Source organism: Gymnogyps californianus, chromosome 7, assembly GCF_018139145.2.
Source record: "Gymnogyps californianus isolate 813 chromosome 7, ASM1813914v2, whole genome shotgun sequence".
In the NCBI taxonomy this organism is placed as follows: domain Eukaryota; kingdom Metazoa; phylum Chordata; class Aves; order Accipitriformes; family Cathartidae; genus Gymnogyps; species Gymnogyps californianus.
This window is the reverse complement of record NC_059477.1, coordinates 23,849,276-23,868,781: the sequence shown is the minus strand read 5'-3', so window position 1 is coordinate 23,868,781 and position 19,506 is coordinate 23,849,276. Positions and strand designations below refer to the sequence as shown.

At 38.0% G+C, this 19,506-nt stretch overlaps 1 protein-coding gene across 1 annotated transcript in view; it reads right to left on the bottom strand.

Moving 5' to 3' along the window:
• Window positions 1–19,506, bottom strand: part of COBLL1 (cordon-bleu WH2 repeat protein like 1) — a 55,390-nt gene that overhangs the window by 20,128 nt on the left and 15,756 nt on the right. Inside the window, exons 3-7 of the mRNA XM_050899791.1 lie at window positions 12,495–12,696; window positions 11,358–11,586; window positions 9,589–9,627; window positions 8,158–8,252; window positions 7,791–8,030 (exon numbers count right to left, since the gene is read on the bottom strand). Of these exons, the coding sequence (XP_050755748.1) occupies window positions 7,791–8,030; window positions 8,158–8,252; window positions 9,589–9,627; window positions 11,358–11,586; window positions 12,495–12,696 (805 nt within the window). The remainder of the gene's footprint in view (window positions 1–7,790; window positions 8,031–8,157; window positions 8,253–9,588; window positions 9,628–11,357; window positions 11,587–12,494; window positions 12,697–19,506) is intronic.

Below are 19,506 nucleotides of genomic sequence, written 5' to 3'. Positions count from 1 at the left end.
GATGTGGGGTCATCTTCAGAGAACTTCTCTGCGCTTCATTTAACCAGCCCACTTCACAAAGCAGAATATTGAGGAACAGAGATGGCATAAATACACCTACAAATTTTTGTTTCACTGATGATCCTTTCAAAAACATCACTGACAACAGAATTGTTGACTGTGTCAATATCCATGGAATAAGATGCTTATCATTTAGAAAGCTACCACTGAACAAATACACATCCTACAGTAAGGGGGATATTAAAGACCAAAAGCTAGAGTATCTGGTTGTACGCAATCAAAACTATAAAGAAAATTACTTACAAGAGAAAAGATACTGGCACAAGATGTCTGTGAAGCAGCGTTTGGCAGCTCCCATTAGATTTCAACAGAATACCTGAATGAACGAACTGGGATGGTGAAAACCATCCTCTGAGCTACCCTGGGCATACTCAGTCATCTGTTTTGTCCCACCTCAATGTCAGGTGTGACAGATCCCTTAGGTACTTTACTGCATTGTAAGGAGCAACACTGTCCAAAATGTTCACACAATTCCTCTACCAATCACTTTAATGCCAAAGCAAGCAACTCAAACCTTTTACAGCAAAGCAGGACTCTGGGTTTTAAGGAGAAAAAACAAAGCACAGGTGAAATGTTCTTTTAAGAACAGCAGAGGATATGGACATAGCACTCCGCTCCTAATTAAAAATACTTGTATGCCTGAATAGTTTTTAAACGAGTCAGTTTCTAGATGAAAACGTCACACAACAAAAATCACTTTACACTTTTATAGTTTCTTATTCACTATTCCCTACACTTTTATAGTTTCTTATTCACTGTTCCCAAATAGTTCTACAAAAATAAAAAACCAGAATGAATAGTATTCAGCATCTGAATTTACGCAGGAGGGGATGTCAAATATAGTATTATTTCCCCAAATGAGGCTTTTTATATTGTTAAATCATTTTCCTCCTTGCTGTTGGGCAGTTCAATTTTTCTCCTCTTTGGTAGCTGCTCTCCAGGCTGCAGCCCCTCCGTTCTGCACAAAGACACTGTTTCTCTGTTCAAAGGCCTGCACCCTCATCTGCTTCACGCAGGCTCCCTCAGCTGACTTGGCTGGCAGAGTTCTGCGCATACTCGCTCAGCTAAACAGATGTCACCAGAGTTCCCTCCTGCACAGAAAGAGTATGTGTGTAGGGGGGAAATAATGTTCTCAGCATAAGAGCACAAATGCTACTAGAAGATTTTTATAAGCCTTTCTACTGCCCTTTGCATCCAAAGAAACAAACGATTTGCAAAGAGAGATTTTGAGAAAGTACTAAATGTTCCAGTTAAGGTTCAAGCGTTGAACAGATTTTCTCAGGAATTATTCAACATATGAATATTAAGAGCTTTCAAATCCTAACAAAGGCTGTAATGTGAAAATAGTACTTTAAACAGATGGAAAAAAAATTAAAATATTGTTATTGAGACGTATCTGACAAAGTTTTGGAATATACATCTGGGTGTTCATGTGTCATACCAACTGCCAATGATAACCAGTGCTTTACCAGTTATACTTCAATTAAAATGAATGTTAGAATCACTAGAGTAATTAATCATGCTTCTGCAGAAACACCACTGAACTCTGTCATAGCTTCCACAGCATATGCACGCGTTCCACTTTTAACACTGTACACCCTCCTCATCCTGGAACAAGCAAGGGTGGATATGAAACTTTTCAGCCTCAAATGTGTACAGACAAATTTGGCACCTAATCTTACACCAGCCCAAGCAGTCACTTGCAGAGGCCAGTGCTTCCCAAGTTCCAGCCTCTGTAAGCAGTGGCAGACATGGTGCCTGACCCTTCTTAGCATTTCAAAAAGCAAAGGAAAGGTAATTAAGCCACAGTAATTTTGCAGCTGGAATGGAAGGGGGGAAAAAAAAAGTATTTGGGAAAGAATGTGCTGGTAGTGGAGCATTTCAGTGTGCTGGAAAGCATACCTCACACCAAGGGTCACTATATACACATTTTCATACCACCAGTACCTACCTCTTTTGCTGCATAGATAACTAGGTTTAACAGAACATATACAGGCGACTGGGATATCAAAGCACATTGCTAGCCATGTGGCTAGTATTTCTTTCTTCTCTTTGTACAAGCATGCAGGCAAATGTATGTCCAAGGAGTAAGAGGAAAAAAAAAATTGTATTTGCTCTTACAAAGATTAATGCACTCAATTTCTATTACATGACTTAAGCTTCCCAAAATACTTAAACTTAGCTAAAGTACTACAGAGGAAGTAATATACCTCTGACCTATTGGAAAGAAAGGACATACAGAATGTATCTGGAGAAACTCAGCTGGTGTCATTCTGTCCAAACACCCGATATTACTATTCCCTCCTATGATTTACCTACACACTTGTCGGTACAGAAGTAAATACAGTAAGGGGACAAGGTTATGCATTTGGTATACTGAAAAGTGGATGCACGCAATGTTCACCACCACTTCTGAATCATATCAGAATGATATCAGATGATCTTCATGCAAACTTCACTAAGAGCAAACAGGTACGCCTGAGCATTGTCTTCTCCCAGGTAACCCTGGCGCTATTCAAGACCTCCCTGACGCTCATAGTGCTTGCTGCACAATTGCCCAACTTCTGCTTTAAAGGGCTGACCAGCAAGTTTCAGGCAACTGAGCCTCTGGTGTAATTTCTTAAGCATGGAACTCATCCCTCCCAGAAATCTTAACTAAGCTTTCTGTGACAGTGGCTAATAAATCTTTTCAGAAATACTTTATGGTTTATTTGCTTCCCACCCTTCCCTCATTCTCCCATCTCCTCCTTCCCTTTCTTTTCTAAGGGGTAGACTGGAGATTTAAATTTCTTTAGGAGTTAGGGTTGTGTAAATAAAAGCAAGCTGTATTTCTACAGTTGAGAAGTTCTATCCATCATTTAAAACTGTAAACGTTTTGACTAAAAATCTCAACTTAATTGTTCCTACCCAAGCATAGTTTACGTACGCTCCTTTACAGTAACTGAAAACAGTGTAAGGAGACAAACATTCATGGGATAAAATGAAGACATCACAGTCTAGTTTTTATAAATAAAGCATTAGGAAGAAAATCAGCAATGGCATTTTGGACATAATCAAATGCATTTCTTTTAAAAGAATTTTTCTTTTAAAGAAGTGTTATTACTAGAAAATTGCATCCACTTTTATGAAAACTGTGAAGATACACATACTGCATTATACAACAGCACTTTGCAAAAACCCTTGAGAGTCCTCTCTACTTACAAGTGTATTTAAACTTGCTAGTTCTAAACATACTTCTGGCAAGAGCCATCTTGCCCAAAATTAGAACTGACAAATAAGTGAGGGATTTCAATATTAGAGACTAACATGCTCATTTCCAATCTGATTTAACATAGAAATTTGCTGGTCAATCATTAACTATTTAAGCTGACTAGTCATCTTCTGAGTCTCATATAGAATGAGCAAATCATGCTGCGTAACTTGTAAAAGCTACCCTTACATCCATTGTACTAAGTTCTCCCCTAAAAATAGGAACATATCTCCAAAAACTAATTCTATAATCACTCTGAAATTGAGGCAGAAAAAAATTCCAACCCTCATACCAGAATGTAACAGCTCATCTAAAGAGAAAGCAGTTTCTTTTTTAAGGGAAAAGAAGTGGAGAAGCCGTAGGAGGTGAACATTAAAACCCTTTTTCATACTGTGAGAAACTGGACTACAATACACTGTGAATTTGAAGAAAGGCAACAGTGAGAACTCTGTTCCCTTAAAGTTGGCTCATTTCACTGTTGTCTGATGTTAGTACTTTGGCATGTTTCTATCAAAACCAGGCAAACAGTTTATCCAGGCAAAACTGACATTTCACTTTGTCTTCCTTTTGGATGTTACAGAAGAGATTTGTCCATAATAAGGCACGTGCAGAAGGTCATCCTGGTCCATAGAAGAAATAAAGTATGTATCCAGTCTGCCAAATAAACTGAAGGGCAGGCTTCAGAACTTAGGCGTTCCTAAAAGCAATACGATTTGCAAGGAAATGCTTCTTGTAAGGCAAAAGCAGATAAAAAGTAACCCTTAAGGGAGAAAAAAAAAGTATATCCTAAGTTTTGTAAATTAATTTAATGGGACACTGCAATAACAGTGAAACTCCCAGGCATACTAAATAGCCCAGAAAACACACCAATCAGCCTGGTGAGCAACCCAAAAAAGACTTTAAATCCTACCAGCAGGATGCATGTTTTCAACAGTGGTGAATATGAGAGACCAAATTCTTATATTGTTTACAATGAAATAATTGTGGTCTAGTGTGACCATTGTACTTGCCTCATTACTGAGAACTGACTTGGATTAAACGAGTATAAATTGGTCAGTTTGGGTTGAGAAAACATTAATGCACATGATACAGATGAAAAAATGCTGTGCAACCATCAAAACTGACTTTATTCTACAATGCTTATACATTTCATTTCAAGTTCCATATTTAGCATGTCAATTCTTGCAATAAAGACTGATTCTTACTATGTATTTAAATAGTGCCCAATTTAAAGTTGTAAATCCTGTAAATGACATTTTTATTTAAATAACATTATTTTACATTGTCCCTCGCCTAACGCCTTATGTTTTTAAGGGAACTGTCCTTTATTTTACAGTTAAGTGAAACCAGAAGTCTCAATAGCTAGATATACCTTTTTGTTTATTTTAGAGACTTCAGTGGAACCTCTGAGAAACAAGCTTCCAAATTCCAATCCCCTTGCCAGCATTACTCAAGCAGTGCTTGATCTCACAGCAAAGACAAGTATTTGTTGGTTTCTGCTGGTGATGGAGTCCTATTATATTTTTTCTGATCTCCTAATTATGTGCATACAGGTTTGAAAAATCAAGAGTCTGATTTACCCACGTGAAATAGAAAAGTCTAAGTTGGAAGGGACCATTGGAGATCATTTGGTCCAACCTTCTGTTGAACACAAAGCCTTAGATTATGTTATTGCAGGAGCCTGTCAAGGCATGTCTTGAGTATTTCCGGTGAGGGAGCTTCTACCACTTCTGTTGAGCAACCTATTCCAACGTTCAGTTGTTCTCACAGTGAGAAGTTTTCTTCTTGTATCTGAATGGAATTTCCTCTGAAGCAACTAGTGCCCATTGGTCCTCATCCTGTCACCATGCATCCTTGTGAAGAACATACCTCTACTTGCCCTGTAACACCTTCTAGGTATCAGAAGAATGCAATTAGATCCCTTCTGAGCCTTCTTTTTGCTAGAACATTTATGTTCTCCAATCTTTAAACATCATAGTGGCCTTCCACTGGACTCTTGCCTGTTTTTAATCTCTATCTTGAACTGCAGGAACCAAATCTGGACATAGTAGTACAGGTGTGGCCTAAGAAATATTGAGTACACTGGATTCGAGATGGATCACATAGCCAGATCCCAGCCTGTACTGGCGCTTGGGATTACTCCATTCCAGATAGAGAATTTCACATGCATCTTTTTTAAACCTGATGCAATTCCAGCCTGTCATTGTCTCCCTGAATGGTGGCTCTTCTGGTGTACCTGCCTCTCCACCCAGATTGGTGTCAACTTCAAGTTTGTTGAGGGTGCATTCAATTCCATCATCTAGGTTGTTTATAAAGACATGTAACAGTATTGGCCATATTACCAACTCCTCAGGAACTCCACCTGACCACCAGTCTGACTTTGAGCCATTAACCACCACCATTGGAGCTATTTAGCCAGTTTTTGTCCTATCTTGTGGTTGATCTGTCTAGTCCATACCTTACTTTGTCACAGTCTGCCACAACATTTTTCGTTGAAAAACACCTTGCTAAAATAAAGGTAGATGACCTCATCCTTCATCCTTGGACTTCTGCTTGCCACTAACTTACAAAAGCCTTTCTTGTTAATCTTGACATCTCCTACCGCTTCGAGCTCCAGGCTTGCCTTTGCATTCCTAACTGCATCTCTGCATGTCCAAGAAGTATCTCTGTATTTCTTTTTGGGAATTGCTCTGTCCCCTTTCCATCTCTCACATGCTTATCTTTGCACTTGAGCTGTCTCAGTAGCATGTTTAAATGAGACTGTTTATTTTTATGCCTACTCCTTTTCCCACTTAGGGGAATGGACCACTCTTGTGCTGCAGGAAGGCTGTATCTGAAAATATCTCAGCATTCTTCCAAGGAGCAGCTTTATCCTCCAAGGAAGTCTCTCACAGGATCCCTCCTAAGAGTTCCCTGATCAAGTTGAGCAATATGTACTATGCAGTCTAAATTCATTCATTAGATGATATTTATTGGAAAGTAGATACTAAAAAGACAAAATATTTTACATGAATTAATAAAATTCAAAGCACAGAGCAAATTTTTGCCCACATTTAATCACATAATACAGAGCTTGGGACTTAATCACTGTGCAATCAAATCAGAATGAAACACAAGTCATTTTAAAAAACACATGCCAAAGGCTTCTAAGTTCTAAGGGAGCTGCCCAAAGTAGTACAAAATAGAAAATACACACAAAAATATAACTTAATCTGGACTTCTGTCCTTTCTTTGTGAGCTATTCAACTTCAGTCAAATCACTTTAGATGAACAAGAAATGTCAGTAAAAAATAATAAATCTAAGCAATTTTGTTGAGTGACAGATCCTAGCCCAGCAGTCATACATTACTGTTAGACATAATAGGATATTAATCATTTAAAGCATGTTGACATTAATAAATTATTTTCAAAAATTTGAATTCAATTAAAAGACAAACATGATGAGGTAAAAAAAGATCATGATTTTTTTTCCCCCAAGGTTCCTTTTATTAAAAAAACAGAAGGAAACCTTTGTCTTCTTCAAATGATAAAGCTTTTCAGCAGGACAACACACAAATTCAGAACTTCTGTTAAACAGTGCTCTCTTGTGGTTCTGTGCATCAATGAAAGAGTAAATCATTGCATAAAGATAAAGGAAGTCACAGTTTGAAATTTCTTGTCTCCGAGTCTAACACAAAATTAATCCCTCAGACTTGTATTTCATTTAGTTCTGCATTTTATTTTTCTAGCATGCCAATAACCTCATTTATTAAAGACCACCTTTAGATACTGCATTCAAAACAAAGTATGAAATAAAAAAAAATTATAATGACAATTTTAGCCTTGATCTTTAATTGAAATTCACAACTGGCAATACGTGCAATACCAGGGTAATACTTAATGCATCAATTCTCCCAAATTCTGTTGGCAGAATTTCTGCATTGCATGGGATATATAGGTTACTTAAATATGTAGTCCACATCTCATAGCTTCAATTAAATACATCCCTATTTGATTAAAATAAAAACCTTACTTTAACTTGCTGGGAGCACAAGAATGTTAAGACTACTCCCCAAGATTTCCACCTTTTTCTAGTAATGTAATGTAAAGAACAAACTACTCATTATCACATGTAACTAAAACATTAAAAATTACTGGACATACCAAAACATCAATTACTAGATATGATCAAGTGAGACAATGTTCTCACATCTAAATATATAAACTATTCATCCAAAAGAACAAAAACGTCCTCACACTACCAACTTATATAAGAAGTTGGTTTTACCTCTTCAAAATACAGCAGCTACTTTGGATACAGGATATAAAGTTTAAAAGGAACACACCTTTCAATTTCTGTAGTTATTTTCAAACTAAAATTTTTAAAAGCAAGTACTACACTTCTATTTCCCATTTATTTCAAGCCTCAGCAGATATTAACAGGGTTATCAGAATTATTATGTCTAAACTGCTTAAGAGAAGTGAAGCAAATGTAACTAACCTGTTCATTCCTATCAAGGCTGCTAGATTTCACAATATCAGGTGCCAGTCTGACTTGGGCTTGTGCAAGTTCCTGGGGAGCACTCTGAGAATTTGGCATAGGCGGTAAAGGAGCTCTCCGTTTCTTCGGCATTTCAGATGGCAGAGTGTTTGAATCATACTGCTTGCTAATGGTGTTAGATCTCGTGATAAATGTTGGCCTTGGCTTGCTCATCAATGGAGTTGCTGGGGCACTGGCAGCCTTGGGGTGCAGGGGGAAGAAAAAAAAAATCCAAGTTATTTATACTTTCTGGAAAACAATCAACAGTATTGACTGCTCAATATGAGTATGTTTCTAGAAGTTTTGCTTATACAAAGTTACACCTTACTTGTTCTCTTTTCTTCTTGCTTCGTTGAAAAAAGCTGAAAAATCCTTTGTTTTCTTTCTCCTTCAGAACATCTAAGTTTTCAGACTGGTAGGAGTCTAAAATAGAAAACAATAGTTCTAGATGTTATTTATTGCACAGATTATTTCTCCTGCATTCTTACTATTTCACTGTCTGTCACAAGCCTCCTGGAAGGATATACAAAACACATCGTAAATCACCTATATTAATAGTTTTTCTAAATGCTGCAAAATGAACAGGTTTCCTACCATCTGTGTTCTTCCTGTCTTTCTCAGAACTCGGAATAGATGAGTTCCAGCTGCTATTAATACCCCTAGCACTTAATTCAGCCCATCCCACTTGTCATATGTTATGGTTCATATCACAAAGGCTGTAAAAGGGAAAAAGAGCATCAGCCTCTCCAGCTCTGAATCCCTAACAGTTTAAATTCATGGCAAAATGTGAAGTGGCACAAGTCAGGTACAAGCCATGGTATGACTATGGAGAAAGATCACTGAAACACCTGATAGGTGCTGCACACATAACTGTGTGGCAGTCATAGTAAAGATAGTAAAGTCCATTCTGGTATCTTGCAGAATTTATCCTCCTTACATTGTCTTATTCATGCAGACAATTTGTAAATCTAAAGGTCTTGTCTTTTTAATTTTTACTAGATTTAACTTTCTTAAAGAAATCCCATTGAATGCAAATGCAATGAGCAACAGAAATCAGCAAGGCCCTGTCCTGGGTTTGGCTGGGATAGAGTTAATTTTCACAACAAGCTGGGAGGAGGCACAGCCAGGACAGCTGACCAGAACTAGCCAAGGGGATACTCGATACCATATGATGTCATGCTCAGTATATAAAGCTGGGGGAGCTGGTGGGGGAGCTGGTGGGGGCGCGGGGAGGAGGGATTGTGGCTCAGGAACTGGCTGAGCATCGGGTTCTGGGTGGTGAGCAACTGCATTGTGCATCACTCGCTGTATACATTCTTTTATTAGTATTATTGTTATTATTACTACTTCTCTCCTTGTATTGTCCTATTAAACTGTCCTTATCTCAACCCACAAGGTTTTACCTTTTTCTTCCAAATCTCCTCCCCATCCCACCGGGCGGGGAGGAGTGAGTGAGCGAGCGGCCGCGTGGTGCTTAGCTGCTGGCCAGCCTTAAACCACGACAGGCCACTATGGGCTTTTGGTACAAGTATCAATACAAACATGACTGTAAATTTAATCAATCCATCTCAGGTAAAACTATACAGAAATACTTTATATATAGCTGGGTATATCCACTTCTGTATTATCTTTTAAAATATGCATTTATGATAGGACAGAGATAATTATTCATGTCACAGTTAAGCAGATGTTATAATAGGAGCGGGTGGTAACGTCACGTAAGTGCTACAGTTTCACCGCCTATTTCAGTAAATCGTACCTTGCAAAGATGGTAAATTTAAATCAACTGGTGATGTGGCTACAGAAAGACAAAAAGAAAGACAGAAAATGTGAATCTGAATCAAGGATGCAGTTATAAGTTACAAACACAGAAAGCCAGGCTGAATCTTCAACATTAGGAAGAAGTAACTGAGTACTTTCCTGAAGTAAAAGGATGTGTATCTTTACTACCTAATGCTATAAGCCATTTAAGAACTTGAGCCTGAAGACATGCAACACAGACTGGAATCTTGTAAATAAGGAGAGAGGCTCCACTTATATTTCTGAATGAAAGAGGAAAATCAGTATATAAAATAGTTTGCTCCGTAAGTTTTGGATTGTCAGGCAGTCCAAACGTGGAAAACAAAGAGGAATGTAAATTAAAATATAACCTGGATAAAATAAAATCTGAATTTAAATTCTATTAAGTAAAAGGTACACTTCACCATTTACTTTCATACAGAAAGCTGAAAATTCAGAGCTTTGAAGCTGTCTGCAAAATTGAAATGCTGAACTACTTTGTATGAAGAGAACTGAAGTATATCTAAATTTCCTAGCACGGCACTGCCGTGTAGAGAGCATATATGCCCTTGCATTTTCTTCTAAGGATTTTTGGCTGTTGATTCAAATGAAGCACACATCATACTGTGCAAAAGGCAGCTCTGCCAGTCTGTAGATGAAAGCAGTAGCCAGACAACAAACAAGACAATGCACTATGGGCACGTGTAGTCCAAGTAACATGTTTAGGCAAGTTAAAATATGTTGTTTTCCAGTGGGGAAGAGAAAGACATTTTATTTTTGTTTTCTCCATGGGAAAAGGACATATTTTCCAAATCTGTCATTCTCCTGTTGTTCAAGATAACTGGCCTTTGGGAAGTAATTGAGAGAACTCTTGAAACTGTAACCACCAAATGATAAGATTACCGTATTTAGGTAGAAGGGGCGGGAAAGACACAAAACAAAAAAAACCAACAAAACCCCCCAAGTTTTAGAGCTGAAAGAAAAACAAGCAAATAGAACAGTGGTCAAGAACAGGAGTGAGCCAATATTACTGCATTCTGTATTGAGGTAAAATTTCCTGTGAGAAGTGTCTGAAACAGAACAAACCACACTGTATAGAATTTTTAATCACAGTACAATAAACCCTTCATGAAAGACAGGCTTATAGCTGAAGTTAAAACCAGGCATAGGAATGTCTGTACAAATATAAGGAAGTTAGTTCATTGTGCCCCTGTTGGATCACAATTAAAAAGAGAATTATTATTCCTTTACAATCTATAAAATTAGCAAACCACTCAGAAACATACATAAACACCATCAGAATATTCTAACGCTTTTTAAATTTTAAATAATTTTAAAACAAAGCTAAATTTCTCTTATGTTTCTGTTCTTTTCAGTTCATCATGCTCTTATGTCTTTTCTATGAGCTAAGGGAAATAGAGTGTTGTTGGTCTTTTCGGGGAAGGGGTGGGGGAAGGAAAGGAAGGGGTTGCTTTTAAGTGATGATTTGCAGTTAGCCAACTTTGCTGGTACCTTTAGCCACCTTTGCTGGTACCTAACACTTGGTTAGAAAATAGAACCTTTATATAGCACTTCTCAAACAAAGGTAAATTTGTCCCAGTTTCAATTTTGTGGAAGACTAATGAAATATATACTAAATTGCTAGAAATTAATTTCTTCATAAGTAAAAAAACGCAGCAAAACATATACATTATTGAAACACTAAGTAATTATCTTTTCTATAACTGCAATTCACAAAAGTTATCTTACCTCGACTGATATCCATGGCATATAATTCTCTTAGTCCAAGGTCATTAAGGGATTTTGTCACATCAAGGGGTTCTTGAGACTGGTAATTCTTCAACAGCAGGGTGTGTGAAGGATCAAACTCACATTTACTACAGATGACTGGTATGAGTTCTTGAAGGGGTGAATGTGGACTAACTCTTACTACTGTCTTCTGTGTCTTCTTGTAGTTTATCACTACCCTTACTGTTTGCTAAAGAGAAGAAAATTCCAGTAAATACCAGCACAAATTCTGAAACAACTGGCATTTTTATCACAGCCTTACAGTAATCACAGGAATTCCACTTATGGCCAACTTCACCAATGTTACAGATTCAGAAACGTTACAAGAGAAACTAAGAACTATTTTGCGATTCCCTTCTACGCAAGAAAAGGACAGATGAAACAGTCTGCTCCTCCTTCAGCATCTGTCATGTGCCTGTCCAGCAGGGTACATGCCTGGAGTGAGATGCCCTACTAGGCAGCTGTAGAAGTCAGCCAATGAGCCATGAGTGCGTGTGTGTGTGCGCACGTGTAGGTCGAAGGTAAAAGGGCAGCAGAAGAGCTCCCCTGGCCCTGTGTAAGTGCTTTAGATAAATTAAAAAACCCAGTATTTTTCTATACAGCAGAAGGAAAGATTTAGGCAACACCCAGAAGTTGCTTTAGTACTTCTAAAAGCTCCTGCCTTCTTAAGGGTATATAAAAAAAGCCGAGTAACAACAAAAAAGTACAGTATGTATTAAAGGAAAATGAACATACAATCAGAAGGGTATATATATATCACAACATGACAGATGGTATAAGCTGTTGATTTTCAGTTTGTGGAAGGCTGTATTCAGCCACACTTCATCTGCAGAATTTGTCAAAAGAACAGTAAGGCGTGGGATTTCAAATAATATTGTAATGTTTCCTTCTTTCAGCAGCACAGATGTTTGCCACAACAAACTGAGATATATTTTACCTAAGAGGAAGTTATCAAGAACATGGAGCCAAGCATTTCACAGGATTGCATGGTGAGAGGATGCAAGACAACAGGAAAAGCTGAAACAAGGGGCTGAGCTACCAGCTCAACTCATTGAATACAACAGTGATTCTAATTTCTCAATACACTTTAGTTCTCACCTCTGGTATAACTGGAGCAGGTTTCTTCTTATCCATTTGTTTTGGCTTTACAATCACCTTTTCCACTTCAAGCATTCCCACTGGTGTGTTGGGTTTGAATTTAATCTGGCTATTTTCTGCTGATACCAACTCTATAGTATAACCCGATGGATTTAAATGATACTGTGCACAGAGAAAGATCAGCAAGTCCATCATGGGCTTCCTGTAAAAGACAAATGGAACTGTCACAACAGAGGACAATTAAGTGGGCTATAACAAAACATGCTGCTGAACATTTAACCCAAGTCATCCTTTCCCTTCCATGACCAAATAATTACTGCCAGGCACCAACTTTAAATATCTTCAACATCAAAAAAAAAAAAAAAAAAAAAAAAAAAAAAAAAAAAGCCAACCCCAAAAAAACACAACTAAAAAGAAAATGAAACCCAGCTTGCACAAAAGTATGCCAAGTGCTTGAGCAAAGGCAGAAATTTTTGCTTGTGTGAAGTGATGCTTTTCCTGAGGTCAGCAGGGACATGTGGATTAGCCACCTCATTTGACATTTAATGGGAACTGTAGCAGTGGTGATAAATGCCCTGCTCTTCATTAAGAACAGTTTCCTTCCAAAGCGTGAAATTTTTATATCCATTCTGAGGTTGCAAGGGACTTTATTTCCAGAAATTCTGAGCATAAGCCATTTGAAGGAAGCAGGAGAAATGAAGTTTGAGGAAGTCACCTTTTAAGGAGGTCTTGCATTAGGGATCCCAGAATGAGAGCCGGGTGTTTAATACAGACAGAGGGAAAGAAGCTAAATGACAATATAGTAGTTGAATGCAATTTCTTGAGAAGCTCTGTGTGATGCAACAGCTGTCCTTTTCACAATGAAGTATGGCAAACTGAATTTTTCATATGTAGTCACTAACTGTATGTCCTTGTTCTCTCAGTGCTCAATGAAGAACATGCAGAACAGCGTATTAAGATAGGCTGAACATTCCCAGTTGCTACTGGAATAAATTTAATAAAGCTGTACTTTAAACAGAAGCGTCATAGAAGTTTAAACAGACCAAAGGTAAGGAGAGTATCCTAACTTTGCATGTTACAGCAACTGAATAAGGTTATAGTACTATCAGGTCACTGGAATTGGTCATTCCTCGATAATTTTTTGAGTTGGATAATCATCTGTAAGGACCATTTCATTTTGACGCCCTCCGCATCTCTGTAGCAGTTACAGCTAACAAACAGGGAAATCTATCACCTGCTATGTCTCACAAGGATATTACAAAAATAATTTAAAAGTCTGTGCAGCTATCAAATGCTATGTTGAAAAGAACACTGAAGTGTCTAAGAGAAAATTAACATAGGGTTTGGCTGGTATGGCTTTATCAGAAATCTTAAATTCTAGGTGTAATCTCATAACAGATGCAAGTATTCTGGTAGCATAGCCAAATGTGAAAATAGATAGCTTCTACAAAGAGCCATCAAGAAAAGCAGAATTCTAGATAATACATTCATTCATGATCTTTATACTAAGTAGGAAGTTAAAACAGACTTTTCATATCATACAGTTCTGTAAAAAGAATTAAGACTGACTCAGTGTTAGAAATTACTGTGAACACTGTTTTTTTCCCCCCTTTAATGAAACCTATAATATCATTCCTGGTTTCACTTGGCCTTAAAGAACAAGTGCTCCTTAAGCAAACTGTCTTCTGATTTCTAGAAGCAGGGCTGGACTCTGGTGCACATGCTGCACTTCCAGAAGATGGAAACAGTTTGAAAGCTGACAGATATAGTTACTGCAGACCTGTTACTTTCCCCCCCCCCCCCAGAAGAAAGTTTCTGCCTGCTTAAGTGGCAGGAAAATACTTGCCTCAGGAGACAAAGACAGGAGGAACAATAAAACCAGAAAACATACAGAAATGATGCTCCAAGGTGTCAAAAAGCAGCTATCAGATGGTCTGAAGAGGTATAGAAGAATGTAATATACTCCCGTGCCTTCATCTAGATGACATATATCAGCCTGAGGGATACCACAAGAAAAGCACTAAGCACTGCAGAAAAATAACTATTCCTCCCTTTTCACATAGCTAAACCAGAGAGTTTATTTCAATTCTTCTCCCGCATATATCACAACCTGCTCCAATTAGAAGAAAGAAGAAGGAACTACTCTATTTCTTGTACTTCTAACCCATAATAGAACAAGTACCTCCATCTCACCCAAATAAGAAAAGAGCTGCAAATGCAAATCATGTCATTCCCCCATTTCACTGGGGCAGGGCAGGGCAGGGGAGGGGAGGAGGGAGCCAGAGGAGACAGCAGACGCTACTTCTGTAGTGACCTTCCTGGTTATCAGCCTATCCAATAAGTTACCCATTACTTTTTTTCTGGTGCATTTTTATACACTGACTAGCTTTAAAAGCTGCCCTTCCTCTGGCCTTCAGTTATTGGAGAAGGGTAAGAACACTGAAGATGACCGGGACGAGAATTCACAAGCAAAGACCGCAGAAAGCCGTCCTATGGAAATGCACCACGGTGACAGGGGCAAGCCCTCACGTTAACCAGAGTCACAAGGAGTGACAGAATGATAAGTGAGAAACATAGCTACTCACAAACAACAGACAGGTACATGCAAATTAGTACATGAAAACAGGGATTCAGTGCAAATTTGCTTTCCATTGGTACTTCCAGAAATGACCTGCTTGACTGGAGAATGCTAGACGGTAAGTCCCCCCCTCCACTGGAGGCCAAGACACCTTCAACAACTGCTCTAGACAGATATTCCTACAGTGATACAAAAAGCAATCTTTTTTTGTAATCAGATCCTTCAAAACTTGTAAAACTATTTTTTGCTAAAGCCTTCAAGGATTGCAGGTAGAGGAATACATCTATCACAGTAAATTTAACAGCTTCCGTAATTAATATTTAGTAAAACTCCAAGAAGTGGCCATCAGCTGTCTCCGAGTACATCATCTGTTTGTCCTCCTTTATCTAATTTCAGTAAGACCTTTATTTGCAACTTCTGTAAGTTCATTACATTACTTAGTTTTCTGGCAATCTCTGATCATAAATTTATTTACATATTCCTGCACCCCTTCATCTCATCTATTTTCTTCTCGTTATTCCTACCTGACTAAATAACAAAAAAAAAGTGGCTAACAGCAGCCTCTCATCACATCACATAACTGGTAGTTAAATGATGAACCTTCACCTAGAATGTATCAAACCGTGTTATGTTTGTAACCAATAGTCAAAGGGGTCACTTCAAATACTGGATCAAGTGTTTAAAGGAAAAAATGCATCAAATTTCTACACTCCTCTCCAAAAACAAGAGCTAGAAACTTGCTACTTAAAAAAAAAAAAGTTGAGATTCTTACATGATCAAACTTTAGAAACAAGGTCTTCCCATCATGAGACTCACAGTAAGCACCACTGAACAAACAAAACTCTGTCAGTAACCACCAAAAGTATTCCTAGGTAGGGGTGGAATCGGAGGGGGAAAAAAAAAACCACAAACCTACACACAGTTTGACTTTCTATAGATCTCTGATTACTTAAGCCTATGGCTTCACGGCCTTCCTTGCAAAAATATTTACTAATCCTGTTCTCTAAAGAGAAAAAGACATTTGTTTTCATGGAGAACAACAAAAAAACACCAAACCCCTCAGAATTTGTTACTAACAAAGGTAAATACAATAGGTTTTGAAAAGTAGGGCAACACCACAAAGCTTGTTATTCACTAGCTAGCTATACAGGGTAAACCAACAGTTTATTAAGAATACCCTAATGACTGAAAATACTCAAGAATGGATCAAATGGAAACTCACAAAGGACTCTAAGAAAACAAATTCAGCAAAGCTAAGGTCTCTCTGAAAAGCATGTGAAACTGAAGCCCTAAACATGCTACCCTGCAGAACTATTTGTTTGACACACCATTTCCAAACAAAATGCATGTCACTATCATATTGGCCCTTGACATCTCTAAGTTAATTTACTGATGCATACAACTGAAACTAATTATTCAATTTCGAGAAAACTTTCTCAAATTCTGCATTTCTTCCTTGTGGAAAAACAAAAAACTAACTTAAAATTATCAGGCTGCTAAATAAAATAGTTCCTGAAGTTATTTTTCTTATTCTTTGGCTGCAGAAAATTCTTCAGTCCTATGCTGTATTTAGAACCAATGGAGAAGATTCAGAAACTTCACTCTGAAAAACATTCCAATTAAAAAAAAAAGAAGAAGAAAAAACAGCAGCAGCTTCACTCATTCCTTCCTCTGAACAGTGTACCTTCACTTCCTACCACTCATTGCTCTTACTATGGTTTTTGGGTTTGGGTTTTTTTTTGGTTTGTTTTTAAATAACTGTTTGTCTGGACACCCCTGCAGGAATCCTGGTGATAGGAGAGTGCAGATGCCACTGTCAGATTCTGAACAGATGAACTGAATCACTATCACCAACTACTACAAAATACAAATTGGTGTCTAGGCTTAAATAAGAGAATCCACCCATGCCTGAAGTTTCAGAATGAGGAATGAGCTATTTCAGTCCTCCTTCCTTTTTTCAGTCTCTCAGTTTTTTGCTTTAGTTGCCCATAGATCAACTCAAGGATCAAAAATTATTCTCTCTTGTAATCTTTTTCTCTAAAACCCCCTTTGGATTTCATTCTGATCCTTTTCTGCCTACTTCTACTCACTCAGGATATTTATCTATGTAACATCTTGCTTTGTTCTACATAGCTCTTGCTACCCACTATGCCAAAGCAGGGAGCAAACCAACTCAACTTCATCTGAGAACAGTAGGGAAGTTTATTCTAGTGGGCTAGGGCATTTGAGCACATGGCTGTACAAACTCACAGTTTTGCTTTTTCTAGTATGAGATTTCAAAAGGCATTCTCTCCTCGGGAGCTTTGAAGCTGCTCATCTCTGATTATGAACAGGAAAGAGACAAATTAGCAATTTAACTGTCCTTTCTAGAGGGATCTTGCCTATTTGTCTACAAAATATGACTATCAAGACAGTGCAAAACTAGAAGAAAAGATAGTTTGAAGTATGTTTCACAGCGGACTGCAGGTCCTGCACAGTATCTCCCCTCATTCTGAGTGAGCCTAGCAGTGCTAATAAAGATTCTTACTTGCAAGAGAGCCATTTATGAAATCAATCACATACAGTATCTTGATTGGAAAAAAACCCCAGTAACTGTGCGATAATAAAACTGATTGGGAAACATGTGCTTCCTGATAAGCCTGTGAGGCCTGTCTTGAACACTGAATAATTATACACAATGTAATTTGACCAAGTGAAGATATATGCAACATTACTTTCTGGCAATTTGTTCTGAGCAAAGCAAGACAGAGGGCACATGGTACTCATAAGTGTGGACAAAGGGAGTGAAAAGAAGAAAGAGAAGTGTCTGACAGTGTACACATGGAGTCTCACCTTTAAGAAATTTTAAAAACCAGAGGAAGGCACCATATTTACAGACAGCAATATTCATTGCTGTAAATATGCTAGGAAGAACACCCTAAAGCATCATAGTAGTCACCAATTATTTCAGAAAATTTCTTCTGAGAAATATAACCTCAGATTTAAGTTATCCTGCAAATCACATGGAGTCTGGGGGGGTTGGGGGTGGGGGTGGAGGGGGGTGGAATCCACAAAAGTTCATCCACTGCAGCTCTGGTGAACAAGCTGGTATTTGATGTCTAAGCAATGACCTCATGAACTTTAGCAAATGAGGAAGCGTGCAAACAGACTCTAGCCAGACTTTATCTCGCGCTAAGAAGTGAAGTAGGTGTAACTACACATTTACATTACCTGGTTTAAATGAATAAATAAATAAATAGATCAGGCTGCTTGCTTTCAGTATCAAAGACATTGGCAATACACTAACACAAGTACAATATACAAATAGTTTCTTTATTTCAGTTTAGGAAAGCAACAAACTGACATCCTAATTGCTCTGATTCATACAAGGCCTTGCATAGGAGCCTTCTTAGTAGACCTACTCTGATAATTAATATAACATTTTAAGTCCCAGGATTTATGATTTCAACTCACCAGTCAATGTCCAGGTCTTTCTGAACTAAAGGTGACTTGAGAGTTATATGCACAATCTATACTACCAATTAGCAGACTGAAATATGTATTTCAAATTAAAACCAGCTTAAGCAAAATATATTTGTTTAAAAAAAAAAAAATTCCAAAGCTGTAGCTAGAAACTATTTCTCTGAGGTATTATAGATTTTGTCTGAAGTGATGACACCTTTTTTTAGGACTGCTGGTAGTCTATAGGCACTAATGCTGAGCAAGTGCTGAACACATGACTTTGTACCAAAATAGGATGCAGGAACTCATCTTTAAGTCTAACAAGGAAAACTTATGTGGGAAAATTCAGTGACTCATACAAACCAGTATTTTTCTAGAGATTTGCAGTGACTAGAAAGAACAGGTATAGCTATGCATCCTGATAGGTGCCATACAGAATTTCTGAATCTCAAAAAACAGTCTTCCCAAAAGGTAGGTAAATGTATAAAGTATATGTTTCCATACTGTCCTGGTTTTGGCTGGGACAGAGTTAACTCTCTTCTTAGTAGCTGGTACAGTGCTGTGTTTTGGATTTAGTGTGAGAATGATGTTGATAACACTCTGATGTTTTAGTTGTTGCTAAGTAGTGCTTATCTTAAGCCAAGGACTTTTCAGTCTCCCGTGCTCTGCCAGCAAGCAGGTGTGCCAGAAGCTGGGAGGGAGCGTAGCCAGGACAGCTGACCTGAACTAGCCAAAGGGATATTCCATACCATGGAACGTCATGCCCAGTATATAAACAGAGGGAGGCTGGCTGGGAGGCGCGGATCGCAGCTCTGGCATCGGTCAGCGGTGGTGAGCAATTGCATTGTGCATCACTGGTTTTTTTCCTTCCCCCCCTCCATCCTTTTTTTGTTATATTCCTTTTCATTACTATTATTATATTTCATTATTATTATTGTTAGTATTATATTTTACTTTAGTTATTAAACTGTTCTTATCCCAACCCACGAGTTT